The sequence below is a fragment of the Papaver somniferum genome, chromosome 6, assembly GCF_003573695.1.
Source record: "Papaver somniferum cultivar HN1 chromosome 6, ASM357369v1, whole genome shotgun sequence".
NCBI lineage: Eukaryota > Viridiplantae > Streptophyta > Magnoliopsida > Ranunculales > Papaveraceae > Papaver > Papaver somniferum.
Window position 1 is genome coordinate 122,798,737 of NC_039363.1, and position 27,949 is coordinate 122,826,685.

General features: G+C 36.5%; 2 protein-coding genes across 3 annotated transcripts; both read right to left on the reverse strand.

Annotated features, from left to right (window-relative positions):
• Nucleotides 1–5,264: 5,264 nt before the first annotated feature.
• Nucleotides 5,265–8,650, reverse strand: LOC113289118 (AP2-like ethylene-responsive transcription factor AIL5). Of its 2 annotated transcripts, none has more exons than XM_026538297.1 (10): nucleotides 7,634–8,650; nucleotides 7,514–7,539; nucleotides 7,335–7,365; nucleotides 7,128–7,215; nucleotides 6,887–7,032; nucleotides 6,743–6,802; nucleotides 6,562–6,635; nucleotides 6,308–6,474; nucleotides 6,012–6,230; nucleotides 5,265–5,918 (listed from the first exon to the last, which is right to left on the reverse strand). In XM_026538297.1, the coding sequence occupies exons 1-10, from the start codon at nucleotides 8,317–8,319 to the stop codon at nucleotides 5,604–5,606; spliced, it is 1,812 nt and encodes a 603-aa protein (XP_026394082.1). In that variant the 5' UTR covers nucleotides 8,320–8,650; the 3' UTR covers nucleotides 5,265–5,603. The 2 variants fall into 2 exon arrangements, with proteins under 2 accessions (XP_026394082.1, XP_026394084.1); XM_026538299.1 differs by having other exon boundaries at nucleotides 6,743–6,787; nucleotides 7,634–8,649.
• Nucleotides 8,651–16,316: 7,666 nt separating this feature from the next.
• On the reverse strand, nucleotides 16,317–21,126 carry LOC113289119 (polyadenylate-binding protein 8-like). Its single transcript, XM_026538300.1, has 9 exons — nucleotides 20,597–21,126; nucleotides 19,592–19,710; nucleotides 18,818–19,471; nucleotides 18,622–18,699; nucleotides 18,450–18,539; nucleotides 17,757–17,894; nucleotides 17,276–17,446; nucleotides 16,980–17,183; nucleotides 16,317–16,865 (listed from the first exon to the last, which is right to left on the reverse strand). The coding sequence occupies exons 1-9, from the start codon at nucleotides 20,841–20,843 to the stop codon at nucleotides 16,617–16,619; spliced, it is 1,950 nt and encodes a 649-aa protein (XP_026394085.1). The 5' UTR covers nucleotides 20,844–21,126; the 3' UTR covers nucleotides 16,317–16,616.
• Between the last annotated feature and the right edge of the window lie 6,823 nt (nucleotides 21,127–27,949).

A 27,949-nucleotide genomic window follows, 5' to 3' on the forward strand; every position in this document is an offset into this window, starting at 1 on the left:
GATAATAGATGGAAAAATTACACAACTTATTCTCTGCATTACAATGTTTTGAATATATTTCTGGCTTGAAAGTGAACACCTCTAAAACCAGACATGTAGTTATTGGAGATATTCATACTCTTAACATTTGGGCTAAGGAATTTGCTTGCGGTACTGATAAGCTTCCCTTCAAATATCTGGGTTTGCCACTTGGAGCTAAATCAAATGCAAAGTCTATATATGTGATCCAATTCTTGTGAAGTTTGATTCCAGATTATCTACTTTGAGACAATGAACTCTTTCTAAAGGAGGTAAGTTGGCTTTACTAAAATGTATTTTATCTTCACTACCACTTTACTACTTCTCTTTATTCAAAGCTCTAATGTCAATCATCAAGCAACTTGAAAGAGAATTAGGGACTTCTTGTGGGAGCATGTGTCTGGCTCGAAAACTTCTATCTCATTAATTGGAAGTTAGTTCAGGTTTCAAAGGAAAGAGAGGGGGTCTGGGTGTTCTTAATCTTTCTGTCATGAATCATTGTTTGTTATCCAAATGGTGTTGGAGGTTCGGTTCTGAGAAAACTCATTTATGGCGCAAAATCATTGCTGATAAATATGGTGATTCTCGGTCCTTTTGGATACCGGGAAACCACTTATGGTATCTCCTGCTGGAAAAGCATTGCTGATACCAACTCCCTTGTTAGCTCCAACACAACCCTGAATATTCACTATGGTAAACAAATATTTTTTTTGTTTGATTGTTGGATTGGAAATGATAGTCTGGCTCACTCTTTTAGTAGTCTTTTCAAGTTAGTAAAAGACAAATTTGCAAGATTAGTTGACATGATTTCGGATTCTGGTAGCTGGAAATTTGATTTCAAGCATCTTCTTAAAGATGCTGGAGTGAATCGATTAGCTGACTTGCTTGTTTTAATAGGTTCTTCATCTCCTTCTCTGGATAATACATTGGATACAAGAAGATGGTTCGACAACTAAGGTATTTTTACAGTAAAGTCACCGTATTCGAAATTAACAGCTGCTGAAGGTTTTGATAACTTCCTAGTTTATTCATATGGAAGCCAGTTATCCCTCCTAAGATTACCTTTCTGATGTGGAGTTTGGTTCACAACAAGCTTAATACAATTGATACTCTGGATCGAGAGGGTGTACATCTTTATAACTCTTGTGTACTCTGTGGGAATGTTGAAGAGTCGCAAAATCATCTTTTCTTGCACTATAAGATCGCCTGTAAGCTCTGGTATATGCCGAAGGGTTGCTGCCAAAGGGTCAACGGTACACTTAAATTTTGCTTATTCTGTCTCTAATTGGGATCTATATCCTTTGTAACATAGATTTTCGTTATTTTGTTTTGATTTCCTTTTTTTTTCGTTGCTTTCTATCACTGGTGGACTCTTTGTTTATTCTCTTCTCTAATAAAATCTTCATTTTTATAAAAAAATAAAATAAATAACAGAGTGAAAGTTGAAATCCCAAAGGGACTTCCGAAAGAAGCCTCTCAGAATTCAGGGGCCTAACTTTGGTAATATAACTTCTCGTCAAGCAGGATGGTCGTCTTCAGTGGATGACAAAAATGAAGAGATGTAAAGAAAGCAACCTTTCTCTGATCACTCTTGAGGATTCATGTGCTTGCAAAATAATCAAATATGGACCACAAGACCGACCCACTAAAATCATAATATCAAGACTGCTAATGGGGGTAGACGAGTTTTTATGTGGTTCAACTGCCTTTGCGTACGATGTAGGGATTATTAACGTGTAGCGATCATTAATGGTTAATTAAATTATGTGGATGAACTCATAAATCTCTGCTAGCTCATCACTCGGATGTATACACAACAGAGAGACAAGATCCGATTACTGTTAATACGTCACATGAAATCTTAGTATACTATAGCATTCATGATATAATGATGATATTGTCTTTATTACTATTACCCAACGGATCAGTCCGGATAAGATTATGTTTGAAGTTGAGTTTCATCCACCGGACACTGATATGATATTTTCGTTAGTGAGTGAGTGACATAACTAGTTGATAATATTCGTGGTTTGTCTTCCTCCAACTTGATGATATCTTTACACTTTACAGCTCTTTAGAGACAGAAAATAGAGAGACAAGACAGAAGAGAGGAAAAAGTGAAAGTATGGGGTATCTATCTATTTATCTCATCTTATGATATATGAAGAGATTGATGATGAGCCAAGTAAAACCACAAAAGGAAATCATAGAAGGTATATATATATATAATTGATTTAGAGATAATAATTAATTAACCGGAACAAACCCTAGTTAGTAAGTTCGCGAATGATTCACGAATTATTTGCGAATTTTTTCGTATCACGAATTTTACCGTCTTATTCGCGTATGTTTGCAACTCCGAACCCAAATCGCGTATTATGTGGCATTTCCGAATTATTTGCGAACCATTCACGAATTTTACGTATCCCGAATGATACGTCCGTTTAATTCGTCATAAATTCTTTAGCTTTTACTTTTCAAAGACTCCATTTTTTGGGCTTTACTGCCTCCCGAGCATACACGACCGAATATTAGACGTGTTGTGGTTTTTATGAAACAAAAACGACTGAAGAGATTTGAAGGTGAAGGTGAGAGAGATCTCAAACTCACTAACCAAGCATCTAAACCACCATACGACGTCCTCTTGGATAACTAATGTTGTATATATTATTAATATCATCATATTAAGTTTATTTTTTCTTTAAACAACTCACACATATGCATAAAAATTGGTCTATGACCTTATAAATACAAATTATTTGTTATATATAGATACCGAATTTTCAGAGCCGAACTCACATTTATAAATCGAATCATACACGTACGTATACCGTTCCGAATTACTGACGAATCACGTCCCATTGACCGAATTTTGGACCGAATCTGAATTTTACAAAACCGTAAAATACTCGTACGTTTGCCGTTCCATACGTTTACCGAATCCCGAATTACTAACTAGGGAACAAACTAGTGTTTTTGGTATGGAACTGGCCCCCCGTTCCCAAAAGGGAAACTAAAACAATTCATTGTCTGGCATTAGTACTTGAATCTCCAGTGTATTGCTGCCCTGCCCTGCCCCCATCTACATAATGTAGAATAGTTGTGCATATTACAAATTAAACCCTTGCTTTACTGTATCTCTCTTTTCACCAGGACACTTTTCAGCTAGACAGTTCCCCACCACCCTCTACAATATAATTAGTTTATGACAATCTTTTTGTTTTTGTTTTCGTTTTCGTTTTCTAGCAAACCTATCTCTTAATTTGGAGACACATGCATATAATTAGTAATCGAGATTTGCATAATTTTGTGCCAAACACAATAATCAGCCCCTCTGGAATCCATAATTTTAAAAGCATTCAGTAGGGTACTTTGTACCATTGTACTGCACGATCCATTTTACACTACAAATTAAGATGATATTAGTTCAATGAACAAGAATTAGGCCAGCAGGTCTAGCATATCTTCTATGCCGCAAACCGGTTGAACAAAAAGTGTTATGATGTACATGTCATTATAATTGAAATCGAGTGAATTTTTAGACTCCTCTGAATGCACATATATATATAATATTGAATTTAATTAATCTGGTTTATAATAATGTATCAAAAAATAAAAATAAAAACTGGTATATATAATATTGTTATTGAAACTATTGCATGTGGTAAATATCGCTTCTTCTTTGTCTTTTGTCTCAGGTAAATGGGAAGAATAATACTTGCTATTTTGGAAAAAGGGAGTCTGGGACAAAAATACCATAAAGATTGATGTGAAGCAAACAGTAGATGGACAGTTTTAGGTACTAGAACAAACAGGAGGAGGACATTGGTAGATCCGGAGATCCAATGAGAAGAGAAAATGGTCCCTTATTTGTTTTCACAAGCCTATAGCCTTATCATCATGAGTTTTGGAGGACTATGTTAATGCATGCAACAACAGAGCCTGCCATAGCCTGCTTACTTAGCTGATAAAGACGGTAAAGGAACAACCACAGTTTCATAGTACCGTTTTATTGGCCAAAAAAAAGTAGAAAGAAGAGAGAATAACAGTAAGTATGATCCAACGAACATCACCACATACAATTAATTAATTAATTAAAGATGATTTTATTGAGCCAACTCAACTGAAAAGACTTTCATAGATCTAGGATTCTCTCAATAATAGAGTCAGGTTTCCCTTTTTGTGGTAGACACACTAGACATAGAACTAATGACAGCAAATATATAGCTATGGCTAGCAGCAAGTAATCAAAGTAACTAGTAATTGGTAATCTGGTTTTCTGGTATGCCTGCACTTAACCTCAATTAGTGAAAAAGTTATCATTAGTTTTGTTTGATTTTTAGAAGAATATTAGATGCGTCTCTAGAAAGACATGCACAGTAAACACTCGAACTTATTCATTATGGTTTGTCGTATCGGCCGATGCATATCAGCATCCATTGTTGACAAGCATGTTCTAAATTTGTGTGTAAGATCTGAAAAATGGGCAACTATTTGTGAACGAGCCAAGCATCAGAGCAACTTATGCAAGTGGCAGAGAAGTGCAACAAGATGGAGCTTAGAGGAATGAGATGATAAACACAATTACTCCACAACTTAACAGTGAAAGAAGAAGTTACTGAGATTATATTGGGAGAAGGGGACACACAGCAGTTAATAATTCTCCACCTACAAAGATAGCCCAAGATAGAACATTGAACTAGCCTTTTGAGGTTCACCCTAGACCCCCTATATTTATATAATAAATTATTAGGTCTAATAAGCATATATTACTGTTATACCATGATATCATGCTTCAAAAGAAAAATGATAATATCATCATCATCATACTCTCTTATATTTAAAGAAAAGACAGTATGTGGGGAAGGGAGTGTCCTATGTACAAAACTACAAACCCTAAAGAAGGTAAAGTCCTTATCATTCATAATAGTATTAAAATCTGACTACATTTGTTGTTGGCTGTGTACTGATTCGAAGGACACCACCCCTAAGATAAGGACATATCATAAAAGCATCATCATCTCCCTCTGTTTAACTTTTTTTGGGGGGAAAAAAATAGAAATCCCAACTCCTCTTTAGCATCAATAGTCATGAGCTGTAGTGATGTTGCCGTGTGTGTGTTTTTCATGCATATAGCAGTAACTATTTAACTGATTGATTACTGTACCTGATTAAGTATTTTACATTTCAATCCAATCACAAACAAGGAAACAAACCTTATGGTCCCTATCTATCTCATCTCAGAATGACATCAAAAAAGAGACATTGCCATCAATATTGGGACATTTACATCTTACAGCTAAAAATGGCAAGTTAGCACTTACCAATAACTAATTAAGAATTAAATTAAATAAAACTACTAATTAATAATTTCACAGAATTAAACTTATTTATAGATTTTAGTTTTGCTGTGAAGTTACTTAACAACTAATGTTCTAAGGACTAGTGCCCTACGTAAGTGATAATATCCAAGTAGTACAAGCAAAAATGATTTGAACAACCTAAGAGTTCAAGTCATAATGAAAACATGGATTATATTACTAATGGTAGTATTAATACTGGTTATGTAAGCTGATGGTGAATGGTCAAGGAGGTTTCATAGGAGAGTGATGAAAACCATTGTTGAGCAACCAATTTTGAGGTTTTAGTATTTGTTGATGATGCGATGAGAATCCTGATGATGCTGCAGATGAAGTTGCAAAGAGTTGCTGCTGGTTTGTAGTACCTGAAGGCCAGATATTACTAGCGTTGGTAGTAGTATTGCCGCCTCTCATCCAACTACTACTAGCTGATTGTTGTTGCTGTTGGTGTTCGCCAGCTGGTGCTAGAGAAAGGCCAGTTGCACTACCTAAACTCATATGTCGGCCTCCGTCATTACTAGGACTATTGCTGCTCGAAAACTGAAAGTTTATGATAAGATAATGAAGATTGTGATCAATTGATTGCTAATTGAAAAAACATAGGTGGAGTCATTGAGCGTATAATGTACTCACTTGATATTGCGGAGGTCTAAAAGAGGGTGATTGTAAAAACGGACGATCATATCTTTGCATTTGATGGTGGTCATTCATCTGCTTACTGTTGTTATTGAGAGAGATCGGTGGTGTTTGAATGTGAGTATTGTTGAACATTTTCATTGCTGCTCTCTGATCATTGTTGCTACCTTCTCGGCTTGGAGGGTTGCTGCTTATCATGGATTGCTCATCCGGCAGCTGAGTTGAATATGAACCGTAATTAGTTTAAATTAAAAAGTGCTAACCAGAGTGAGGGAAACAAAAACAATATTTACCGTGGACCTAAATCCTCGACCGCCATTTCGCCAATCTCCTTGTTCAAATTGCTTCAAGGGTGAAGCATTAGCACTTGATCCATAATCATCTTTTGATTCCAAGCTACTATTTTTGGAAGACGATGAACTACCGAGACTCAAATCAAGATTATGATTATTGTCTTTACCTATAATTAGAAAAATCTCACATTAAGCTAACCAGGGTGACATGATTTTGAAAGAAAATTTCAGATTACCAGAAGGATTTAGCTTACTTTCATAAATACTAGGATCAAAGTTAGTAACAGCTTCTTTTCCATTATATTTGATTGCAGCTTTGTCATAAGCCCTATAAAATTGAGTTTCATAAATTCAATGCAATTATATCAAAATTAACAAAAGCCATAAGTTAATGGAGTACTACTAATTTAACGCGACAAATGAACATGTATTTACCTTGCTGCTTCAACTTCAGTATCAAAGAGACCCAAATATACGTATCTGTGCAATGAAGAACTTTTAAGAAATGGGATAAAATCAATAAGTTAACAATAATTGAGCTTAAACCGACTAATTTGCAAAGAAACAAGAAGGAAGTACTTTTTGCCTAAGAATTGGCCCATGCGAGCTTCCCACCGACCGCATTTGTGCAAAGTAACACCTCTATATTTGGAGCTTCCTCTAGGAAAACCGGTACTTTGACGGCGAAGTACGTGAACGAATTCCTCCTTTGTCAAATTAGTCATCTGTTTGGATTATGTCATTAAAACAAAAATGTAGTATGGGATAGTAAGTAATATGGTAGAAATATAGGAGATACAAAAATGAACTAAATGGGTACCTGTTTCAAGTCATCTTGATAGTCGTCAAGACTGAAATTAATATCTGCTTCAGTTCCACGAAACTTGATAGCTGCTCTATCATATGCACTGAAAGGATCAAAAGGAAAATCTGTCACTGATTACTTACACATAACCAGATTGTGAAAAGAAGAAAAAAAGAGTGCAAGTGTGAATATATAATAAGCTTGGAGATTAGGGCGCCACACCGAGCAGCTGCGTGTGCCGTGTCAAATCCGCCTGTACAACAACCACAAAATCACACGCAAACACGCAATAATAAACGTAAGCAAAAGACTATGTACAATTTTCAAAAATAGAAAAACTCAAACATTCCAATTTCTGCAAAAAATAAAAATCATCTGTAAATCCCATGAATAAAACATACCCAGATAAACTTGTTTTCCAGAATCCCTGCATCAAAAAAAAGAAAGAACTGATGATCATAATGATTAAGGAAAAAAGAACTAAGGAGAACAGTGAACGTTATCCATAGATTTGTACTAACCATATGTGTGATTCCCAACGACCGGTTCTTCGATAAAATGTAACACCACGATACTGTGAACTTCTAGACCTAGGTCCTCTTCTACTTTTCTTATTCATCTGTGCTGGTTGTTGTTGAGAAATTGTTGACGCTGATGATAATTCAGTCCCTGTATTCCCACCGCCACCCACCGACGTGCCGGATTGGCAAAATCTAACACCAACCCAATGAGCTCTAGGCAAACTTCCTCCTCCTCCGTCCATCTGTGCATGATCTAACTCAGGCGATGATGATGATTCACCCACCGGAAAAAATTGTCTTGTGACCGCAACTTCATCTGATGGTTCGTTATCAGTTGAACACTGAACTTCTTCTCCTTGATCTTCTATCTCCTCCTCCTCCTCTTCTTCTTCTTGTGTTGAGGACATAGAAAAACCAAAGATCTTACTGCTATTACTATTATTGTTATTATTATCTTGGTTATTTCTATAATGATCACTACAACTAGTTCTTTTCTGATTGGGTCTAGATTTGGTTACTGATGATCCAGCTTCTTCAAATTCTTCTGATCCTGTTTCTTCCATATACACAACTGAAGAACTTGAATTCTGATCATTATTATTTATAAAGGAATTACTCAACCCTTTTTCTTTCTCCTCTTCTCGGCCTCCTCTTCCATTAGCAGGTGAATCATTTAGATCCCACATACTTTCTTCTAAAACTTCTTCTTACACAGAATCACCTCTCTGTTTCTCTACAAAGATCCAGTATTTCCTCACTGATCAAAACCTGAATTTACTCTTGGGTTTTTCATAGAAATGAATGAGGAAGCTAATTAATTTCTATGATCTTCCTTTACTATTCCTTAACTGTTCCTCACGTTTCTGTCTCTCTCTATCTATCTATCAATTTGATTGTGTAGATCCTGTTGACAAACAAAACCTAGGAGGAGTTGAAGAAAAAGGAGGGAAGATGTGCAAAATAATTAACTTCCAACAACAAAAGTATCCCCAACTGTCTAAATACAGAAATAGCAGCTAGACTAAACTAAAGGGAACCAATGGGGTTTCAGAGGTTTTTATTTACTTAGATTATTACTGTTTTCCTTTGGTTGTTTCTTTCTTTAAATCAATCATTCAAGTTTGTGTCACTTTCTTATTTTTTTCACCATTCAACTCTTTTTCTACTTTGGCTTCTACTAGTATGGATTCCTTTTTCTTTCTCTTTTGCAGAAAGAGGAAATATGAAATTATTGAAATCAGGAAAATATGTTGATATTGAATAAGAGATTTATACTATAAACAAGTCACTTGGTACGTAAGTAAGTAAACAGGCTTTGTATTCCCACTTACACCTCGGCAAAGTTTCGCGTGAAGTAATTTAATAGCCGGAAATTGGGTCAATTGCCAAAATACTTTTAAAACATGGTTTTAATGGACGAGTAAAAATTAGTATGGGTAAAATGGACACCAAAAAAATAGCAAGAATGAATCTGGATTCATCCTGGCTTAAACTTAAAAAATAGCGAGGGTGAAACTGGATGTATCCTGATGTAAATTAAAAATAAGAAAAAATATTCGAAAAAAGGTAGGATGAAATTGTTTACATCCCCGGCTATTTTTACATTCTCGTCAATTTAAACAATATAAAATTTTACATGTCTTTTTCACCCAGGAAGTGTCGTTATTGGGTTAATTGACCAATTTTTTTATTTTTTTATGTTTTTTTACTTTACATGATACTTCTCTTCGAGTAGCGCTAGATTCACCGATTTTTTGTCCCGCAAATATTCCCGAGACGGAATCGTGCGGCAGTTGTTTAAAGATTCTAGCATTGGGATTATAAGGATGTAAAGTTGGCCAGGGTATTTGTATCTGTCGGTGAGATTCTCGGTAGCTATTTTTCGGTAAACCTGGAGTTTACGCTTCTCTTCTTCACTCACTAGGCTAAGCTAACCTCTACGGGTGATCTAAAATCAAGAATCAAGTTGATGACATGTCAGCTTGAATCAGTTCCTATCGCGGTAATCCAAGTTTATGCGTCTAATAGTTGTCCACATATTGGTGAGTCGTCTATTTTTTTTTTTTGATAAATCTCATAAAATTTAATTCATAATAAAATAGAGATTATATGGATTTCAAAAGCATCAAGATCAACATTCAAAATACAATTAAAAGGTATTAACAAAGAATAATTCGTGAAGAGAAGTAACGAACTACCAACAAAAGTACCGAGCAACCTGAAGATTGAAAAAAATATTTTTGGATTATAATCCAATCATTTTAATAGGTTTTTCTTCTAGAAAAAAAGAGATTTTCTCATAAAAAGAGAATAATATACCCATAGTCTTGAATCTTCATTACCACACTTGAAATTTCCACCCAAAATCTCCATTAAGATCACAATGAAACACCGTAAGAGCGCATAAAGAATCTCCACAAAGGAGAAGACACAAACAAAAAGAGCAAACAAACAACAAAAACACCATAAAAAATCTTGTAAAACCAATAGAGATTGAAGCAAAAACTTAAACCACTCTAACCGAAACTACTAAATAACTAAGGAAACGAGAAAATATCTGATCAGTTCCGTCCCTAAATGGATGAAATCTGAGCAGTAATGGCTAATGGTGATGCAGTTTTTTTTCCTGGTTTTGGAGAAGGAGATAGCTAGAGAGGAGAAAGGGAGTAAAAAGAGTCGAAAGTTTTTAGATTCCAACTCATAAGGTTAAATACGGTGGTTTAGGGTTGATGCCCCAAATAGTTGAACGCAAAAGGTAAAATTTTGATGCATCTAACCATCATGCGCAAAAAACTTGATTCAAGATCACGTCCATGATATCCTTTGAAAGCCAACTTGAATCAAGAGAAAAAGACGACTGTTTTGGCATCTTAAATGTTGAATTGAAGAACCATATGAATTAGACTGGGAAAAAGGGTTACTTTATAGTTTATTACTATCACATCACCACATATAAGAAATGATTTAAGGAAAGTTGTTGGTAAAACGTTCTTTTATACCACTCCAAAATCGCCTCTCATATGGGAGGGACCCAACCTACCTCATGATGGCCTTCCAGGGTGCAGATTCCACTCCTTGAGTGGTTGGTTTTGGAGGTGGTTAAAACCACGGTCTGTCGAGACCATCGCTGCAGAATCACTCCTAATCTAAATGCGGATGATCTTTTTTTTATTTTACATGTGGATTATTTTGTAGCTTCTTACTAAAGCATCACCACATATACCGTAATTTATGTGTAGTGATCTTTTTTACTTTATACGATATTTCTCTATTATATCGTTATTCAAATGGGTTATTTTGTAGTTTTTTACTAAAATATCTCCCTATATAAGAAAAAATTAAAAATAATACGAGCTGAAATTTCGTTTAGAACACTGAGATACAAAAACATACATTCAGCTTACCTTTCAGTGGATCGAACTCTTCTGAAATCCCGATCAGGCCACTCAAATATCACGTGCAACTCACATACCTTCTGGTAGTATTTACTACGTGGACCATGGTTTCCACACTGCTGGACCAGCTACCAATAGGATCTCACCCTTTTTTCTTTGATCCGTCAATAGGAAAAGATTCATTAAAAAATAGGTACTTAAGGGAATACCTCAATCCAATAGGTTCTCACCCTTTAATCAAGCTTAGTACGTCCATGATTGTTGTTAGTACTATTGGCGTGTTAAGAAGAGATCATTTCAGTGTAATGATCATTTGCATATAGTTTAAAATTAGTTAAATTGTAAGGAGCCTCGAGTATAATTGCCTACGCATATATAATCAACAAAAACGGATACCATCGAGCTCTTTAATTACATGTTATCCCGAGTCCCTTGACTTTTAAAAGTTTTCATTACCATTTTTATTTCGAACAATACAAAAAGAAATACATTCTATTTGTTAATAGGGAACAGTGATGTTGTAGTTGTAGAAAATCTAACATCCTACATCTAACATTCATTGAGATGCATGCAAGATAAGTGAATAAAGAATAACACAAAAACACAAGGATATACGTGATTCGGCATGATTACCTACGTCCAAGGGGGTGAAATATGAATCTTATTACTTGCTCACGATGATACAATGATGATAATGCTTAGCAAATACACAATGATGGTTTCACTTAATCTCTCTCCTTGCTCACTCACTTACAGAGCCTTCTTTTTCTCATTATCTCGTTGGGTATTTATAAGTAAAGAACCATACTACCGTGTTGGACTTTCCTGACATATTTGCTATTCCTATCAGGTGGTTATGACTTGGTTTTTCGGACGCTCTCCTTCTGGTGATGTATCTTCCCTGGATATGAGTGTTCTGAAGTCGTTTCGCTTATCGATGTTAAACCTCCCGATTATCCGTGTATCATGTTGATCTTCCGATGTCGGGCCCATCTTGATCTGACTCTTCAGTCTCTGCTCATGCTTCGTTAGTAGCATTTAATGCTTTGTCGTCTGATTCAAGTAGGACCGTCGATTCTTGTCGATCCCTTCATCCATCCTTCGTCTGATTGGATGTGGTAGATATTTCGATTACTGCACCTAGACCCTTGGGTTAGATCTGATGTTTCGCCATCTAGTCTTGGCTTGGTACTTCGCAAGCTAGGATGTTGACACGTGCATCTGCCATATATTTCCTCCTATAGATGCCAATAACAAATTTTGTATACAGAGATTGGGACGATACTTTTGTAAGAAGACAGTAACTATAAAAAATCGGTGCTAATACCGCGGTTACTATCCTCCCCGTCATGTGAATATGCAGACACCGTTACTACCTTTACACCTCGTTTGGTTCGAAGAACTGGATTCCTAGGAATTCAATTATGTGGTAATCCAATTCTAGGAATTGAATTCAAATCCAATAAATTAGCATTTGGTTGAGGTCCAATTACTATTATTTTTACCTTGGAATTCAATTCCATTGCACTACTAAACCAATGCAGCGTAAATCTATTATTTTGGAGGGAATTGGATTCCTAAGAATCAAAGTTCTCAATTACATGGAGTTGATTTGGGCTGTTTGGTTCAAGGAATTTGTGACATTCCCCCAGAATTGTGATTACCAAGAATCGAATTCCTTGAACAAAACATGCTCTTAGATGAAAATGAGAAATATCTACCCGGGTAATTAATAATAATGAGACAGGCTAAAGTTAGCATCTGTGAAGAAGATGCAGCGATAACCTCTGGTAAAGTAACTAAGCTTTTGCGGGTAACTCTCTGCCAAAAGTAAAACCACGGTATTATACTTGTCGTGTGCCCCCACAACGACGTTGTGTTTTTTGATTTCGGCTTTTATAAGATTGGAATTAATACACGAAGTGAATGTGTGATCAGAAAGGGAGAGGGGACCTGTTTAGTGTGTTCATGAAAAAAGTTAGAGAGGACCACGTGAAAAATTAAAATCATGGAGATTTCGATTTCGATTGTGAGGACTACATCGAAAACAATCTCTCCTTTTCTTTTCTTTTTTTCTTTTTCTTTTCTTCTCAGTCAGTTGTTCCTTTTGTATTTGCCACATTTTAGCGACCTGACATTCAAATCACAACTTGCGAATTAACGTTTACATGTTTCAACGTCTTTGACTAGAGCCTTTCATTAGTTTCACCTGTGTTAAAAAGAAATTCTTTCGACGGAAAACCAAGAATAATGGTCCCCATGCAGCATGGGTTGGTGGATGCTTCATCATCACCATGGTGTATGCATGGTCAAGATGACTGAGCCGGGGACCAAATGAGTTGGTTGGGTCTAATCAAGGACGAAGGATTTAGGGTGAAAAAAAACTTGTGCGAGCATGAATCACGCCATCGACATAAAAAGTATGAAGATTGGATTACGAGACTTTTGCCCGAGTTGGCATTAAACAAACATCCAACTAACTTCTTTTTTGTTTTCCGTATGAACACGCTCATCATAATAGCTTACAAATGTATTCTAAGACCAGTTGAACATAACTATCAATATTATTTCCGGGTAGACTGCCATTTTCCACTCGAGTGTCGATTCATCGTCAGCTACAGACATCCTATAATTAAGCTAATTAATGCAGGACGTAGTTACGGAGTTGGCCGTATGTTAACTCCAGAGGTTAAAGATTCAAATGTTCAATTTCCTAATGCAACTTGAATGTGATTAAGAGATGAAAAAAGAAGAAGAATATGATTTTGAATCATGTCAACCACGAAAAAGAAACGCAAAATAGGTCATTTGTCCAAATATTTTTCAATCACGGTTCAAATGGACGAGTAAAAAATAGTTTGGGTGAAATAGCCAAAAAAAAATAATAATCCTAGCTTAAATTTAAAAAATAGCAAAGATGAAACTGGATACATCCTGTGTAAATTAAAAATAAGAAAAAATATTTGAAAATGGGCACGATGAAACTGGTTACATCCTGCCTATTTTTACATTTTTGTCCATTTAAACAGTATCAAAATCTAACTGTCCATTTCACCCAGGAATTGTTGATTTTGTTATTTTTAACCAATTTTGTGAAAAAGAAAAGGCTGTGTGGGAAATGGGAATAATAATAATTGAGGGAGAAGTAAAATAAAAAGGAAAAGAAGTAATTTCCAAAAGAGTCCAATCCAAGACTACGGGAGAGAATGCCAATTTGCCTCTTTGATACATCTAAAACCACCAAACCCTATCACCTCGTATTAAAGCCATTGTCTCTCTGTCTGTCTTCACACTCTCTACAAAGAGTGAGTGAGAATCAAAACCTTAAAATAAAGAATAAGAGAGCGAGGGAGAATCATCACCGTCGGATTCTTGTACTAGTGGTGGTGGTGGGCTTTGGTGTTAATATCAGTAAGGACTCTTGGATGAGAGGAAGTGTCAGATCAGATGATAGAGAGACAGGGAAAGAAAGAAAAAACACAAAGATGGAAATGATCGAAGAGACTAAACAGAGCACTGTATTTTTACTATATGGAGTAGTAGGGGAATCATCTGCATAGGAGGAGGAACAAACAACGTCATATCCCACTCACTGCATGCACTCAAGATATATAAATAAAAGGATAGGTGTTTGTGTTTCAGACTTTCACTACACTGGGACTCACTTCACCCCCAGACTTTCACTACTACGCATCAGATGCCAAAAAAGAAAACAGAAATTAGATGGAGAGAAAAAAGAGAACAGGAAAATCCAATAATGGAAGGAGAAGGACTAGGCAAAATGTCTTATCTTTCCCCAAGTGGTAAAAACTCACAACCACAAATTGTAATGACATAGAGAATAGAGAATGAATAATAATATGTTAGATTTTATGATTTGATATGAGGAGGAGGAGGAGGACAGGCATCCTCAAATTATCAAATACTATTACACTGTTGATAATAGTTCTTTAGATTTCATGGTCGGTCGGTCGGATCACCTTAATGTCTACTCGTACTATTTTCTTGATGGATTCTTAAATTCGAAATTTATGGCAAACATGTGAAAAATACGCGAAATAAACTGAATCATTAAGAGCTCTAGCTGCAGTCTGCAATCTGCATACATGCTAGAGCAAGTTTGGGAAAAGGAAAATGTAGATGAATCGGGTTGAATGCGAAGTTCTTTTCTATTTTCAAAAATCACAGCAAAAAAAAAACACTTCAGTGACAGCATCCATAAGAACCGCTTATGTTTGATATTTTCTGCCATTTCAACCAAACATATTGAATGGCCTGCTAAATCTGAGTGAGGCTTAACCTATAGCAAAAATCAACTATTGGATTGGCATTGGCTTGGAGGAGGAAAGCTACGTGAACCTAACAAGTATGGCAACTGCCCGTGTTGCACACAGTTATCACATGACAACTTTTCGGTGTTTGCGTCTCGTGTATATGTGAGGATTTCTTCTCCAATTTAGGAGGTCACACGTTTGTGCTCACATCTCCATTTTCGTCTTAATGAGATTTGATGCTTTTTACAATAATTAAATAGTGTGGTCTAGACTCTAGACTATAAATTACAGTAGCATAGTACATAAGAATATGTGAGGTACAAGTGTCTGAATATTTTTTTTTTCTTTTTTGGAATAGGTATAAGAACGATTATAGGTGCAATTACATTTAGTCCCAACATTAATGTGCAATCAGTGCACATACAGTAATATATGTGTAGGTTGTTGGGATAGTAGTAGTACTGGTGTAACAAATTTAATGTTGGCCGGTTTATGTCTCATTTGCAGGTGATTGTAGGTGATAATTCTTCTTATATGACCTATAAGGCGCTTGAGTCGCTTTGACAAGACACGAAAGAGACTGGAGTGACCCTTAGAAGGGCAAATGAACAGAATAACTTAATGCAACTAGAATCGCATTAGGATTGGATCTTCTTATGTTATGACAAAAGTCTCCGAGTTCTGTGAAGAGAGGTATGTGATTGGTTTACTAGTTGTAGTTGATGTGCAAGTACTATCACATATTCACATGGGTAGCCCTACATTCAAGAGTACTACTACTATCACTGGTTTGCTAGTTGTCGGTGAAAATGACTACTACATCACAGATGCATTTAGGTCTTTTATAAGGAGAGATTCCACAGCTTCACGCCTCCACCTCAAACAAGATTTTGCTCCTGTTAACTTCATGTGTGATTTTGGGTTTCTATTTTAAAGGTTGTAAGAAAGTTAATAGGAAAATAATAATAATGATACTCTTAGCTTAAAATAATAACAATAATAAAAAAAATAAAATAAGAGCAAAACATTTAAAAGTGGCAAATAAAATCCAATTAAACAAATCCCAACATTGTCATAAAAAAAAATCTGTGACAAGCTTCAGAAATCATCCTATTACTACTGCTACCAACTAAAGATAAGAAACAAGGAACAAAAACATTGGCAGTCTATCAAAAATCCAGAGCCCTCTGTGAAAAGCAACTCAAGCTCTACTTGTCAATGCCATGTCTAAAATGTTTATTCCTAAAATCTCAGTCTCCAACAAGAAGGGTACTTAAACCTAAAAGTTGGAACCTCATCCTCTAAATTAAGTCATCAAGAGGAGAGGGTTTCATTCAAGGACAGTGAAGCTAGTTGATCAGTGGGACTGCTAGCTTGTTGCTGTTGCTGCTGAACGTTCCTCAGTACCTCCATTGCCTCTGCTACTTTCGCTTTGAGTGCTTCAGGAGATTCCAGAAGGTGCAAAACTTCAGTCTGATCCATCTCCAAAAGCATTCCTGTCACCTTAGCAGCCATTTCATGCTCCAGCTGATCAACCAATGGGTATAAACTTTCTCCCAACATCTACAAAAACACAAGTAAAAGTGTAAAACATCGGACAGACTATTTCACACCAATCCGCACAGTGTAATTATTATGTAAAAGAATATCTACAAGTACTAGGTTCAGTTGGTATACAGTTCTCTGCTGATCAGGTGATGCATTGGCAAGCGCAGTAGCTAGGGCACCAATAGGGATAGGTTGTGAAACAGCATCTCTCATTGGGATTCCAGCCATGTCATATGGAACCGACAACATGCCTCCAGCAACGCCTGGCATTGGACCTTCAGGCATGTTACGGCCAGGAGGGTATCGGTACATACGACCACCCCTTGGTAGCATCTGCACATGCAAAATTAGAATCGTTAATGAACATAATTACCAGCTTGCAACTCCCAATGCAAAATATATGTTATCTTTATACAACCACGGACCTGCTGAGGCATGAGTGGTATTGGCTGCTGTGGTTGTTGCAGAGGCCCTGCTCCGCCACGTCTGCCTCCAGGGCGTTGACCTTGCTGAACCATTGGGACAAAGAAGTTTGGCATTCCACCGCCACCAGGCCTCATTCCAGGAACCAGCTGCTGCTGGTATCCAAATCCAGGCTGGAAATATATACATTATACAGGAAACAGGATGTTAGGGCATCACAGACAGACAGTGCCATACATATTCAAACATGTTACAGTGCACGAATGAGGATTTATTTTTACTGCCCAGTCAGATTACGAGTAAGGAAACAACATTAATTGATCAACAATTATCATCTCATTTGAAACCTTTATTTGTATGCTAAAGCGCCTATCATCTACCCTTGACAACATAGGTAAAAACAGATGCTAATGTAATTGTGCAATCATACTGACCAAATGACCAACTTAGTCACAAATGTGGAAGAAGCAAACTAGGTTTTACCTGAGGAGGCATGATAGCAGGGGGGCCTTGACCGTAAAATATTTGTTGCCCAAGTCCTGGACCACCAGGTGGATACATGGGCATACGAGGAGCAACAGAAGGCGCAATCGCTACTGGCCGCATTTGTGAAAATTGTGCCTGCGAAAGCAATTAGCAAATTTCGTTAAAACATGACCTAATATAACAAGATAACCTAAGAAACAGAATCAGTCGATACCTTCCACCCTAGCTACCTTCCCACAAAGTTGACAACTATAAAAAACACAAGCTCTAACATCATGCAGTAAAGTACCACGTGAACAAGTCATTGCCCACGGATCTGACATGTCCTTAACTTCAGACATTCTGAGTTATAATATTACAAACCAAAATAGCCTCTGATTAAACGTTCATGGCAGCACCATGCTGCTAGAAAAGACATTTATGGGTAGGTAGAGTAGAACCTACTCGAACTTGAAAAATACAAATCTAAAAGATGAAAAAAGAAAGCAACCAAGGAAAGAACGGAACAAAACAAGTCCCTAGAATATCAACAACTTAATGCCTAGACTCGATAAACGAATAATTAAATTGCAGCTCTTAGAAGCATGAACAATGGTAACACATTGCTAATGAAAGGGTAGACAGCATATATCACCAAGAAAATTATATAATTGTATCCATTACGCATTCACTCAACAAAATAGGTTTTACCTGCAACCTAGCTCTCCTGTCTTCTTTTCGCTGTGCAAGTGCAACATAAAGAGGCTTGCTTGCAATCATCTTGCCATTCATCTCCGCAAGCTACAATATAGACATACAGATAATTAAGGTATCACCTAATTGCCAAATTATAGAATGATACAAGCAAATATATAAAACTTACAGCTCGAGATGATTCCTCAGGTGTTGAGAAGGCAACAAATCCCGAACCTCTGCTAATACCATTAGGGTCTTGCATAACCTAATAATACCATAACAAAAGAATTATAGAAAGCAGCCTATACGTCCCAGACACAAAAGGAAGACAAGAAAAGATAACAATAAAGAGACATTTTCTATTCAATTCCCAAATTACGGACCTTGCATGATGTAATGGTTCCAAACTCAACAAACAGTTCCCTAAGCTTGTCATCATCAACACTATCGTCCAAGTTCTTCACATACAAGTTGACCCCTTGAAATTTGTCTACTGTCTCCTTCATAGTGTTAAATTTTTCCTTTAGTTCATTCTCCCTTTCATTCTTTTTCTGTGCCTTCCCAACAAACCATTCCTTATCTTCAATTTTCTTACCGTTAAGAGCCTCAACAGCCACACCAGCATCCTCTGTATTCTCAAAATTGACAAACCCAAAACATTTTGATTTTCCATCCGCATCCCTCATCACGACAGCACTAGTAATGGTGCCATATTCACCAAATACTTTCTTAAGTTCATCATCTGTTGTCGACTCGGAAAGATTCTTCACAAAGACGTTGTTGAACTTTACCTTGTCCGATGACATGTCTCTTTCCTGCTTACGAAGGAAAGGTCCAACAAAAACTGGTTTATCATTCAGTAGCATACCATTAAGCTTATCTATGGCCTTTTGGGCAGCTTCCTCAGTATCATACTGCACAAATCCATAACCTTTAGACTGGGCAGAACCATCAGTGGCTATCTTGCAGGACAGAATGTTTCCAAAAGCAGAAAATGTTTCATGTAGTGCTTTGTTGTCAATTGCTTTGTCAAGATTCTGAAACATTATTAAAATAGAATAAAAGACGAGTTGGAAAAATAACTACATAAATTTTGACACAAGTGCAGAACGTTACGAGTTTCATTAAATATTCACTTGCAGTATATGATGAAATACCTTGATAAAGATATTGGCAGTCCCACTTCTACGAATGCTAGGGTCACGATGAGAATACATGATTCTGATAGGCTTCCCATTGAGAGGATTAAAGTTCAGCACGTCCAATGCCCTTGCAGCTGTAAACAAAAAGAAGAAGCTGATCAGAAGTCAGAACAAACACATAAAAGCATGCCCAATTTTGTGCATTTGGGTGCTGAATAATCTCTTATATTGCAGGGAAAAAAATTCGAAAAAGATAGTTCAAAATTTAGAAAGTTTTCTAAGTAATCTAACATAGCTAATTCTGTTTTCCTTGCCCCATTTTCTGTTTTTTCCTTTAAGTTACCACCAAAACATTTCTTGTATCGGGTAGCTAAAATAAAAATATTAACGCAATGAATAGTTTTTGCATAAATGGAATGTCAGATGTTAGTGTTTAAGTTGATATAAAACACCAATGTCTGATGAAACCATTCGGCCAAGTCCACTATCTATTGAATCCTAATTCCTAAACGGCATTACAAGGAGCTACTGAAAATTACCTTGCAACTACATTGACCTGTTCTTTTCAAAATAAAATATTTACGCATAGATTAGCCCTTGCACAAATGGAATGTTAAATGTAACTGTTCAAGTTAATCACCAGAAACCACTCAGTCAATTCCACTATCAATCGAATTCTCGACAGCATTATAATGAGCCACTGAAAAATACCCTACAACTAAATTGACCTACTCTTTTCATAATAGCAGAATATAAGCAACATAACCACATCTGCAGGAAAATCACAAGGCCACGCCAGAACTATAATTAAGTTAGTCTAATTAAAGTACTACCAGTCTACCACAACAAGGAAACCAATGCTACATTCCATAATAAACCATGAAATCTACTACTAAAAAAATCTAAAGTTCCTGAAAACAAGTGCTATTCACTCAACATTGAGTTAAATTACCTAACAATACAATGAAACACTATCCAAACAAATTTCTAGGTTAAACAAAAAAATGGAAAGAGACTAACCATCTTGGGTATTGCTATAGTTAACATAGCCATAACCAAGGGATCTTCTGGTACTCAAATCCCTACAAACACGAACAGAAACAACAGCACCAAGTTGACTGAACATATCATAAAGCTGTGAATCAGTTACATTCACTTCAAGATCACCAACATACAAAGATGTTGATTGAAATTGTCCAGTATTTCCAGCTCCATTTGGTCCAGCTAGTGGTGGTTGTGGTTGAACAACTTGCACTTGAGCAGCCATTTCTCAAACTTTTTTTCTTTTTCTTTTTCTGATTTTTTTTCTTCCCTCTCCTCCTTATTTGACTCAAATCCTAGAAGGAAAAAATAACTTCAACCCTTAAAAAATGATACTCCAAAACAAGAAATTCCGATAAGTAACTTGACTACTGTAAACCTAATTTTGTAGATTTTTCTGGTTTTTTTTTAGATTTTATGGATAGTATAGGTAGGAGAGGGAGCAAAAATGGAGATCCTAACGAGAGTGGAATTGAGGGCAGCCAAAATGCACCGCAATGGCGCTGTTCGGACCGTAATGCTTATATATTGGTATTCCTGTTCATGTAAAACCCTAATTTTTTGGTTTTTGTTGATGCAATGTTAAACCGTTGGATTCTCGATAGTACTTTCTATGTGACGTCATGGAAGTGGTGATTTGATTAGATAATGAATCAACGATCTGATTTCAGATAAGGTTGATTACGTATTTGGACGAATATGATTCGGTTTGGTACACGTGAGAGCTCTTCTTGTGTGATTTAGGGTCAAGCAGAAAGTTGCAAAATTGGCAAAAATAAGACCATCGGCTAACGGTAATTCTTGTGGCGATCAACAAAAAAAAAACAAAAAAAATAAGTTTTTTCGTTGAGCCACGTGGATGAACAAGTTGTGTTTTTCACTATGGAAAACTAGAGCAAAATGATCAGATTTTTGGTTTCCAGGGCCCATTAATATTTCTTTTTTATATAAAATGTTTTGTAGGATAAAGATAAAACGGTGGTGCTATTCATTGCTCTAAAACACCACTCTACTCACAGCTCAACAACATCTAAGCCATACATCTTTCAAATGGTGTACCCTTTTACTGCATGGCGGGTCCTAGCTGAATATCCCTGAACCACTACTCTTGTGACACCTAGCAGTGAGTGGTGAATAGAGCTCTAAGTGGAGAGCTGAATATCATTTCCGAAGATAAAATATAATATTTAGGTGAGATAAAATAGGTTAAAAAAGTATTAAAAAATCGGGAGTTGTACTTGGCGTTTGTACAATGCTCGCCACGATAGTTCTTTAATCGCCTGCGTTTGTACAATGCTCGCCCGTTTGTAACACGATCTCCTGGACTTTCATCAAGCGTGCTACATCATCCAACTCAATGAAAAAACCAACAAATTTGTTGGTTTGAACATCCATTTTTCATGTTTGTTGAGTCCATGTGGGATCAAAATCAACAAACTTGATGGTTTGTTCATTCCATAGGAACTGCTCTAACTGGGCAATAAAAACACGGCAAGACCTCGATACGATTCTGACTCCATTCAGCATATTTAGATAGAGCTACTTTAACCTCAGTTTATTTATATTAGTTAGTCATTCTCATTCTAAGTTTGTTTTTTCAACTTAACAGAGTTTTTTCGGGGGAGGTCTTGGTTAATTCTCACTTCTAGTTGATTTTGGTTGATTTTCTTTTGTTACTTTATAAAATCAAAAAAATGAAGTGCATGTAGTCAGTGTGGAAAACCGACTAGTAGTTCTATTCGTAATACTCACCTGGAGAGGAGAGTAACCTAATTAGGCGAAATCTCTTACGTAACCTAGTGAATATCCCCCCATGTGACATTAATTGATGTCTCATGTGAAATTCTTGCAGACGTATTTTATGTGTGGTCAATCTTTAACCTAGTTAGACTATGAGTCTTAACAGATGAATAGAAGGGTTATGATATATGAAGAATGAAGTATCTTCTGAGACAGTAATTTGTGGACCATGAATGTTGAATTAGGTCACTAATGATCGTGACATATCATTATGCTATCCGAATCAGCAATGATAGTTGAATGGTTTGGATTGATAAGTATGGGTAATGAGATTGATGGATCGATCATAAACCAGTATGTTGGTGCGTCAAGCACTTGACAGAAAGTCGCATGAAAATAATTGTTGAATGATAATGAAGGTTCATCTCAATCCATGTGTCATGAGAGATCATTGTTAGAGCATTGTTCGGTCGAACTCGCATGCGTTGTTATCTCAAGCATGTATTTCAATGTTAGTGATCAAAACTATAAGTCTTGATTTCTAGTCTATTATAGCTAAGTCTCGGACTAGGATAGAAAGTGTAGTTGAGCTCCAGGACTTCATGGCGATTCATCATACAAGTAGAAGAACTACTCAAGGAACCAGTGGAACTTCTCGACAAAAAGGTATGTGAAGACTTGAACTTATCTATCACTCAAAAGTCTATCTACTCTATCTCCTACTCTTTGAGACAAGAAGTCATGTGTTATATATATAGACTTGGATTATACACATTTGGTATTTCGAGCCGAGTATACCTCGCCTATCTATATCTCGAAATATGTGTTGGTAAACTTTTCGCTTCAATCAAGTTTATCTTTACCATGTGACGAAAGTCATGATATGTTTCAATCATCTTGAAAATTGCTTTGACGAAAAATTGTGTAACAACTGTATAACATCCTCTAAGAATGTTTCAATGATTGAAATGAAAGTTTAGGTCACATAACCAATGGTGGACATAAGCATTGTTGTGGAAACACATTTATGTATAAGTCCTATTCCTTGAACCAAAGTTTGCGAACTTTGTTGATCAAGAGACCCGGAAGAATGGCGTGATCCAAGTCCGCGAACTTTCGAAGTTCTCAAACCCGAGAATTTCGGATGGAGTTAACAAACTACTTGCATAAAGCTAAGTCCGCGAACTCAGCCCGCGAACCCAGTCCGCGAACCGGCGAAGTTCTCATACCCGAGAATTTCTACGGGAGTTTGTAAACTCTGTCCGGTAACATAAGCACGCGAACCTAGTCTGCGAACTTGAGGAGGTTATATATCTGAAGATGATTTCTGAACTTAAACTTAAAAAGACTAAGAAATTCAGTTTGCAAACCGTGGCTATAAACGTTCATGAACCGATTCAAGTGAATCAATTCATCTTTGCTTCAATTGTGTCTTATGTAGTACATAAGATTTATTTGCAATTCAACAACTCTCTAACTAGTTCATTTGAAGTTATTTGAACTATTTATGGTAAAGAAGAACATGGTTGATATGAAATGCTCATATGGCTAACCTTTTGGTTAACTATTGTTGAACCAAAAAGTGCATACGTTTGGGTATGGTTAACAAACCTAGAAGCGCGCATTGTCAAGTGTGTGTAACAAGCTAAGTTTTCGATCTAACGGTTGAGAAATATTAACTTGAATCTATATAAAGGAGACATCTAGTATTGTGCAAAACTAATCCCCACACCTTACGTGTGATACTAGTTTGCGTGCTAGAGTCGATTCTCCTTTATCCTTTGGTTTTCTTCTTCTAAAACCAGGTTAACGACTTAAAGACTTCATTGGGATTGTGAATCCATACCGATACTACTTTTATCGTAGTTGTGTGATCTGATCTTGCATCTTCTATCGTATGAGTACAATCAGATTGATTGGCTTGAGATTGATATCTCTGATAGGCAAGATATAAAAAGTAATCACAAACATCTTCGTCTCATTGTTTGTGATTCCGCAACATCTTGTTTCGCTACCATACGATTAAGATTGTTGTGAGGTGATAGATAACTCTAGGCTGTTCTTCGGGAAACAAGACTGGATTATCAATTGGTTCCTGTTCACCTTGATTTTATCAAAAGACGGAACAAAACCTTTAGGGTTTATCTGCGGGAGACAAATTGATCCTTTGATAGACTTGTCTGTGTGAGACAGATTTTTTTATTGTCAAAGCCTGCGATTTTGGGTCGTAGCAACTCCTAGTTGTGGGTGAGATCAGCTAATGGAATCAAGTGCGCAGTATCATGTTGGGATCAGAGGCGTAGGAGCATAACTATACCTTGGATCAGTGGGAGATTGATTGGGGTTCAACTACATTCCAGTCCGAAGTTAGCTTGGAGCAGGCTAGTGTCTGTAGCGGCTTAATACAATGTGTGTTCAATCTGGACTAGGTCCCGGGGTTATTCTGCATTTGCGGTTTCTTCGTTAACAAAATTTCTGGTGTCTATGTTATTTCAATTTCCGCATTATATTGTTTTATCTTGTAAATTGAAATAGTACAGGTTGTGCGTTAGATCATCAATTAGAGTAATCCAACCTTTGGTTGTTGATTGTCATTGATTGATCCTTGGATATTGGTCTTTGGTACCATCCAAGTTATTCCTTGTGTTTGATTAAAGACTCGCTGATTTCTATTAGCTTGAGTAAATCCAAACAAGAGAGAGAGATTAACTCCTTGAGATTCTTTTACCTAGATTGAGTCTGAATGTCTAGTTGATTCTCTAGAAAGTATTTCGGATTTAGTCCATACAGATTGCTAAGCGTAATATTGGATGGTGTTGTTAGACCCCCGCTTTCTCAATTGGTATAAGAGCAGTCAAACACGTTCAAGGCCTTAAAAGTCTGTGTTTGTAGCAATCCGACTCTATGGACAGAGGTGTTATCTCTATTAACATACCACCAGTCTTCGATGGCTCTAATTACTTATGGTGGAGAATTGCTATGCGAGCTTTTCTTCAAGCACGTGATTTTCAATCATGGGTATATGTTGTTAATGGCTTTGATGCCCCCGTTGTGGGAGTTGGAGATGTAAACGTTCCTAAGAATATTGGTGAATACAGTCCTGCCGAGATATTTGCTGCAAAGCAAAATTCCGATGGTTTGAATGCAATCATACATGACATTACCCAAAATCTTCAGCACCATGTGTCAAATTTCACTAGGTCTAAAGATTCTTGGGATATCTTAGAAACCGTATTTGAAGGTAACTCTAGTGAAAAGGAATTTAGACTTCAAAATCTTAATTCCGATTGGGAGAACCTTCATATGGCAGATGAAGATACATTTGTTGAGTTTAATCACAAAGTGTCTGAAAATGTTAATGCATCTTTTGCATTGGGTAAGACTATTCCTGATAAGGACATTGTGATGAAAATTCTTAGATCGATGCCATCTAGATACGAGTCTAAGAAGCATGCCATCGTTGAGGGAAATAACCTTGTTAATCTTTCTAGAAATACATTGGTTGGAAATCTAAAGATCTTTGATCATGAGAAAACATCCAAAATCGGAAAGGATGTTTCCTTTAAAGTACAGAAAAACACTAAATTACTTGATAAAGGTAAAAGTGTTTATGTCTCTGAGGATGATCGGTCTGAGGATGATTTTTCGGATGAAGATCTTGACAAATCAGTCTTCTTGATCACAAGACAGTTTAGGGATCTTCTATTGAAGAGAAGTAAACGGTTTTCAAGAGACAAACCTAAGTCATCAGATAAACCTCACAATCGCGTTCTTCCTAAAAACAGGGATGCTGACAAGGCTGATGACGAGGATATGCCACCGTGCTTTAAGTGTAAAGGCTTTGGTCATTTTGCAAATGAGTGCCCAAATCGTACAGAATACACTAGGAACAAAGGTCTTGCTGTAACACTTGATGAGATGTCTGAGATCTATGATTCTGATGAAGACAGGAAATCAAGTGTCGGTCTTCTATGTGAAAACATTGATTTTGATAATTGTAGCAATACATATATCAACCTTGATGGTTTCGGTGAAGAGGAGAATCCAATCAAGCTGGAAGAATCAATTTACCCGTCCTTTGGAAACTCTGGTTGTAATGTTTCAGGATCTACTATGTGTCTAGCTGCGTTCACATAATCGATGCCTGAATATTATCCAAATTTGACATGCTCGTTTTGTTCTCAGAAGGGTCATGAGATATCAAGATGTTACAAGTATAAACATCAAGTGAGGCACGCCAACAAACTTCAACGAAGAGCAAATCGATTGGCAAAGAAGCTTAAACTTGCTCAGAAGACTGCTGAGGTATGTAGGATTTTATCTTCGTCTAAGAAGTTGGTTTCCAAAGACAAAATAAGACCATTAGAGAAGAAGGTGGTCAAATCGCTTTGATAGACAGAAGTCTGAGGATTCATCTCTAAAGAAAAATGGTGGAAAAATTGTTGTTCACCACAACACAAGTTGATTGTGTTGTTTGGTAAATCTTGTCTCATGTGTCTGATCAAAAGAGATAAGATTGTGTACCGCTCAGGCTTTAGGAAAAGTTTTTTTTTTTTGGTTTGTTTTTCCTGTCTATCAAATAAAGTAAAGGGTTATTATCGACAATTCTACTCTTTATAGGGTTTAGAGTTGGACGTCCACGAACCTGTTTAAAGGTTGCGAACCCTACATTCCATTTTCCTCTCTGATATTCTTTATATCGTAAGACTTCTTGATGAAATTGAGAATTCCACTCACAAAAACCAGTTGTTTACAATTGTTCTCTAAGCATCATGTCTTTGGATGGAAAAGATGTCAATATGATTGTTAAGCCATCAATCAAGGAAAAGGAGAAACCTCTAGTAAATCCTTCCTTGAAAATAAAGATGAGGAATACAAGAAAGCCAAGGGCTGTCCCTTCTAACTCTCAGAAGTTTTCCGATGTTCTTGATGAGTTGAAGGAAGTAAGAAAGGAGATTAGTGAAATAAAGGCTTGCGTTTTAAGATCTTTGGAAATTCAGAAGCCTTGGTTCGACATCATCATCCAAGACGGTTCGTTGGTATTGACTCCTTCCTCCACGAACCTTATATTCCAATGGTTGTTGACGACAAGGAGTTCGGTAATGATAAGTAATTTCTCAAATACATTGTTGCCTAGTATGTCTTCTTTTTGGTTTAGTTGGAAGAATAACTAGTGCTTTGAATAACAATGATTGTGACCACACATAGCTATTATTTTTCATCTTCTTGTTCTTTTTTTAGGTTTATTGGTTTAAATTCTAAAAACTTTTTGGAGGATGATGTTTTGCAGTATTTAATCTTTATGATTTGTTATATTGCAATTTTTATGGGATATTCGTGTTTACGTCCGTGAACTATGTTTGTCCCATACTTTGTCAAAAGTAAAGTCGTTCGTGTTCGGTATTCACGTACTGGTAAAAGAATGAATGGACTTTTGACAAATACAAAAGTTAAGCCTATATTGTCAATCTTTGATGGAAGATAGGTTAAAATCTTTTGTTTTCAAGGATTATGTCTATTAATTGTCATTATGCAAATAGTGATTGAAGATAGAATGAATCCTCGTGTATTCCGCAGTATTGATCATCCCGG

Coding starts and splice junctions, on each gene's coding strand:
- LOC113289119 (XM_026538300.1), bottom strand. CDS start 20,843: ATGGCTGCTCAAGTGCAAGTTGTTCAACCACAACCACCACTAGCTGGA. Junction 19,472..19,591: donor CTGCCAATATCTTTATCAAG/GTATTTCATCAT, acceptor ATAATGTTTCAG/AATCTTGACAAAGCAATTGA. Junction 18,540..18,621: donor CTGAGGAATCATCTCGAGCT/GTAAGTTTTATA, acceptor TCTATATTGTAG/CTTGCGGAGATGAATGGCAA.
- LOC113289118 (XM_026538297.1), bottom strand. CDS start 8,319: ATGTGGGATCTAAATGATTCACCTGCTAATGGAAGAGGAGGCCGAGAA. Junction 6,636..6,742: donor ACTGAAGTTGAAGCAGCAAG/GTAAATACATGT, acceptor TCAATTTTATAG/GGCTTATGACAAAGCTGCAA. Junction 6,231..6,307: donor GTCGAGGATTTAGGTCCACG/GTAAATATTGTT, acceptor TATTCAACTCAG/CTGCCGGATGAGCAATCCAT.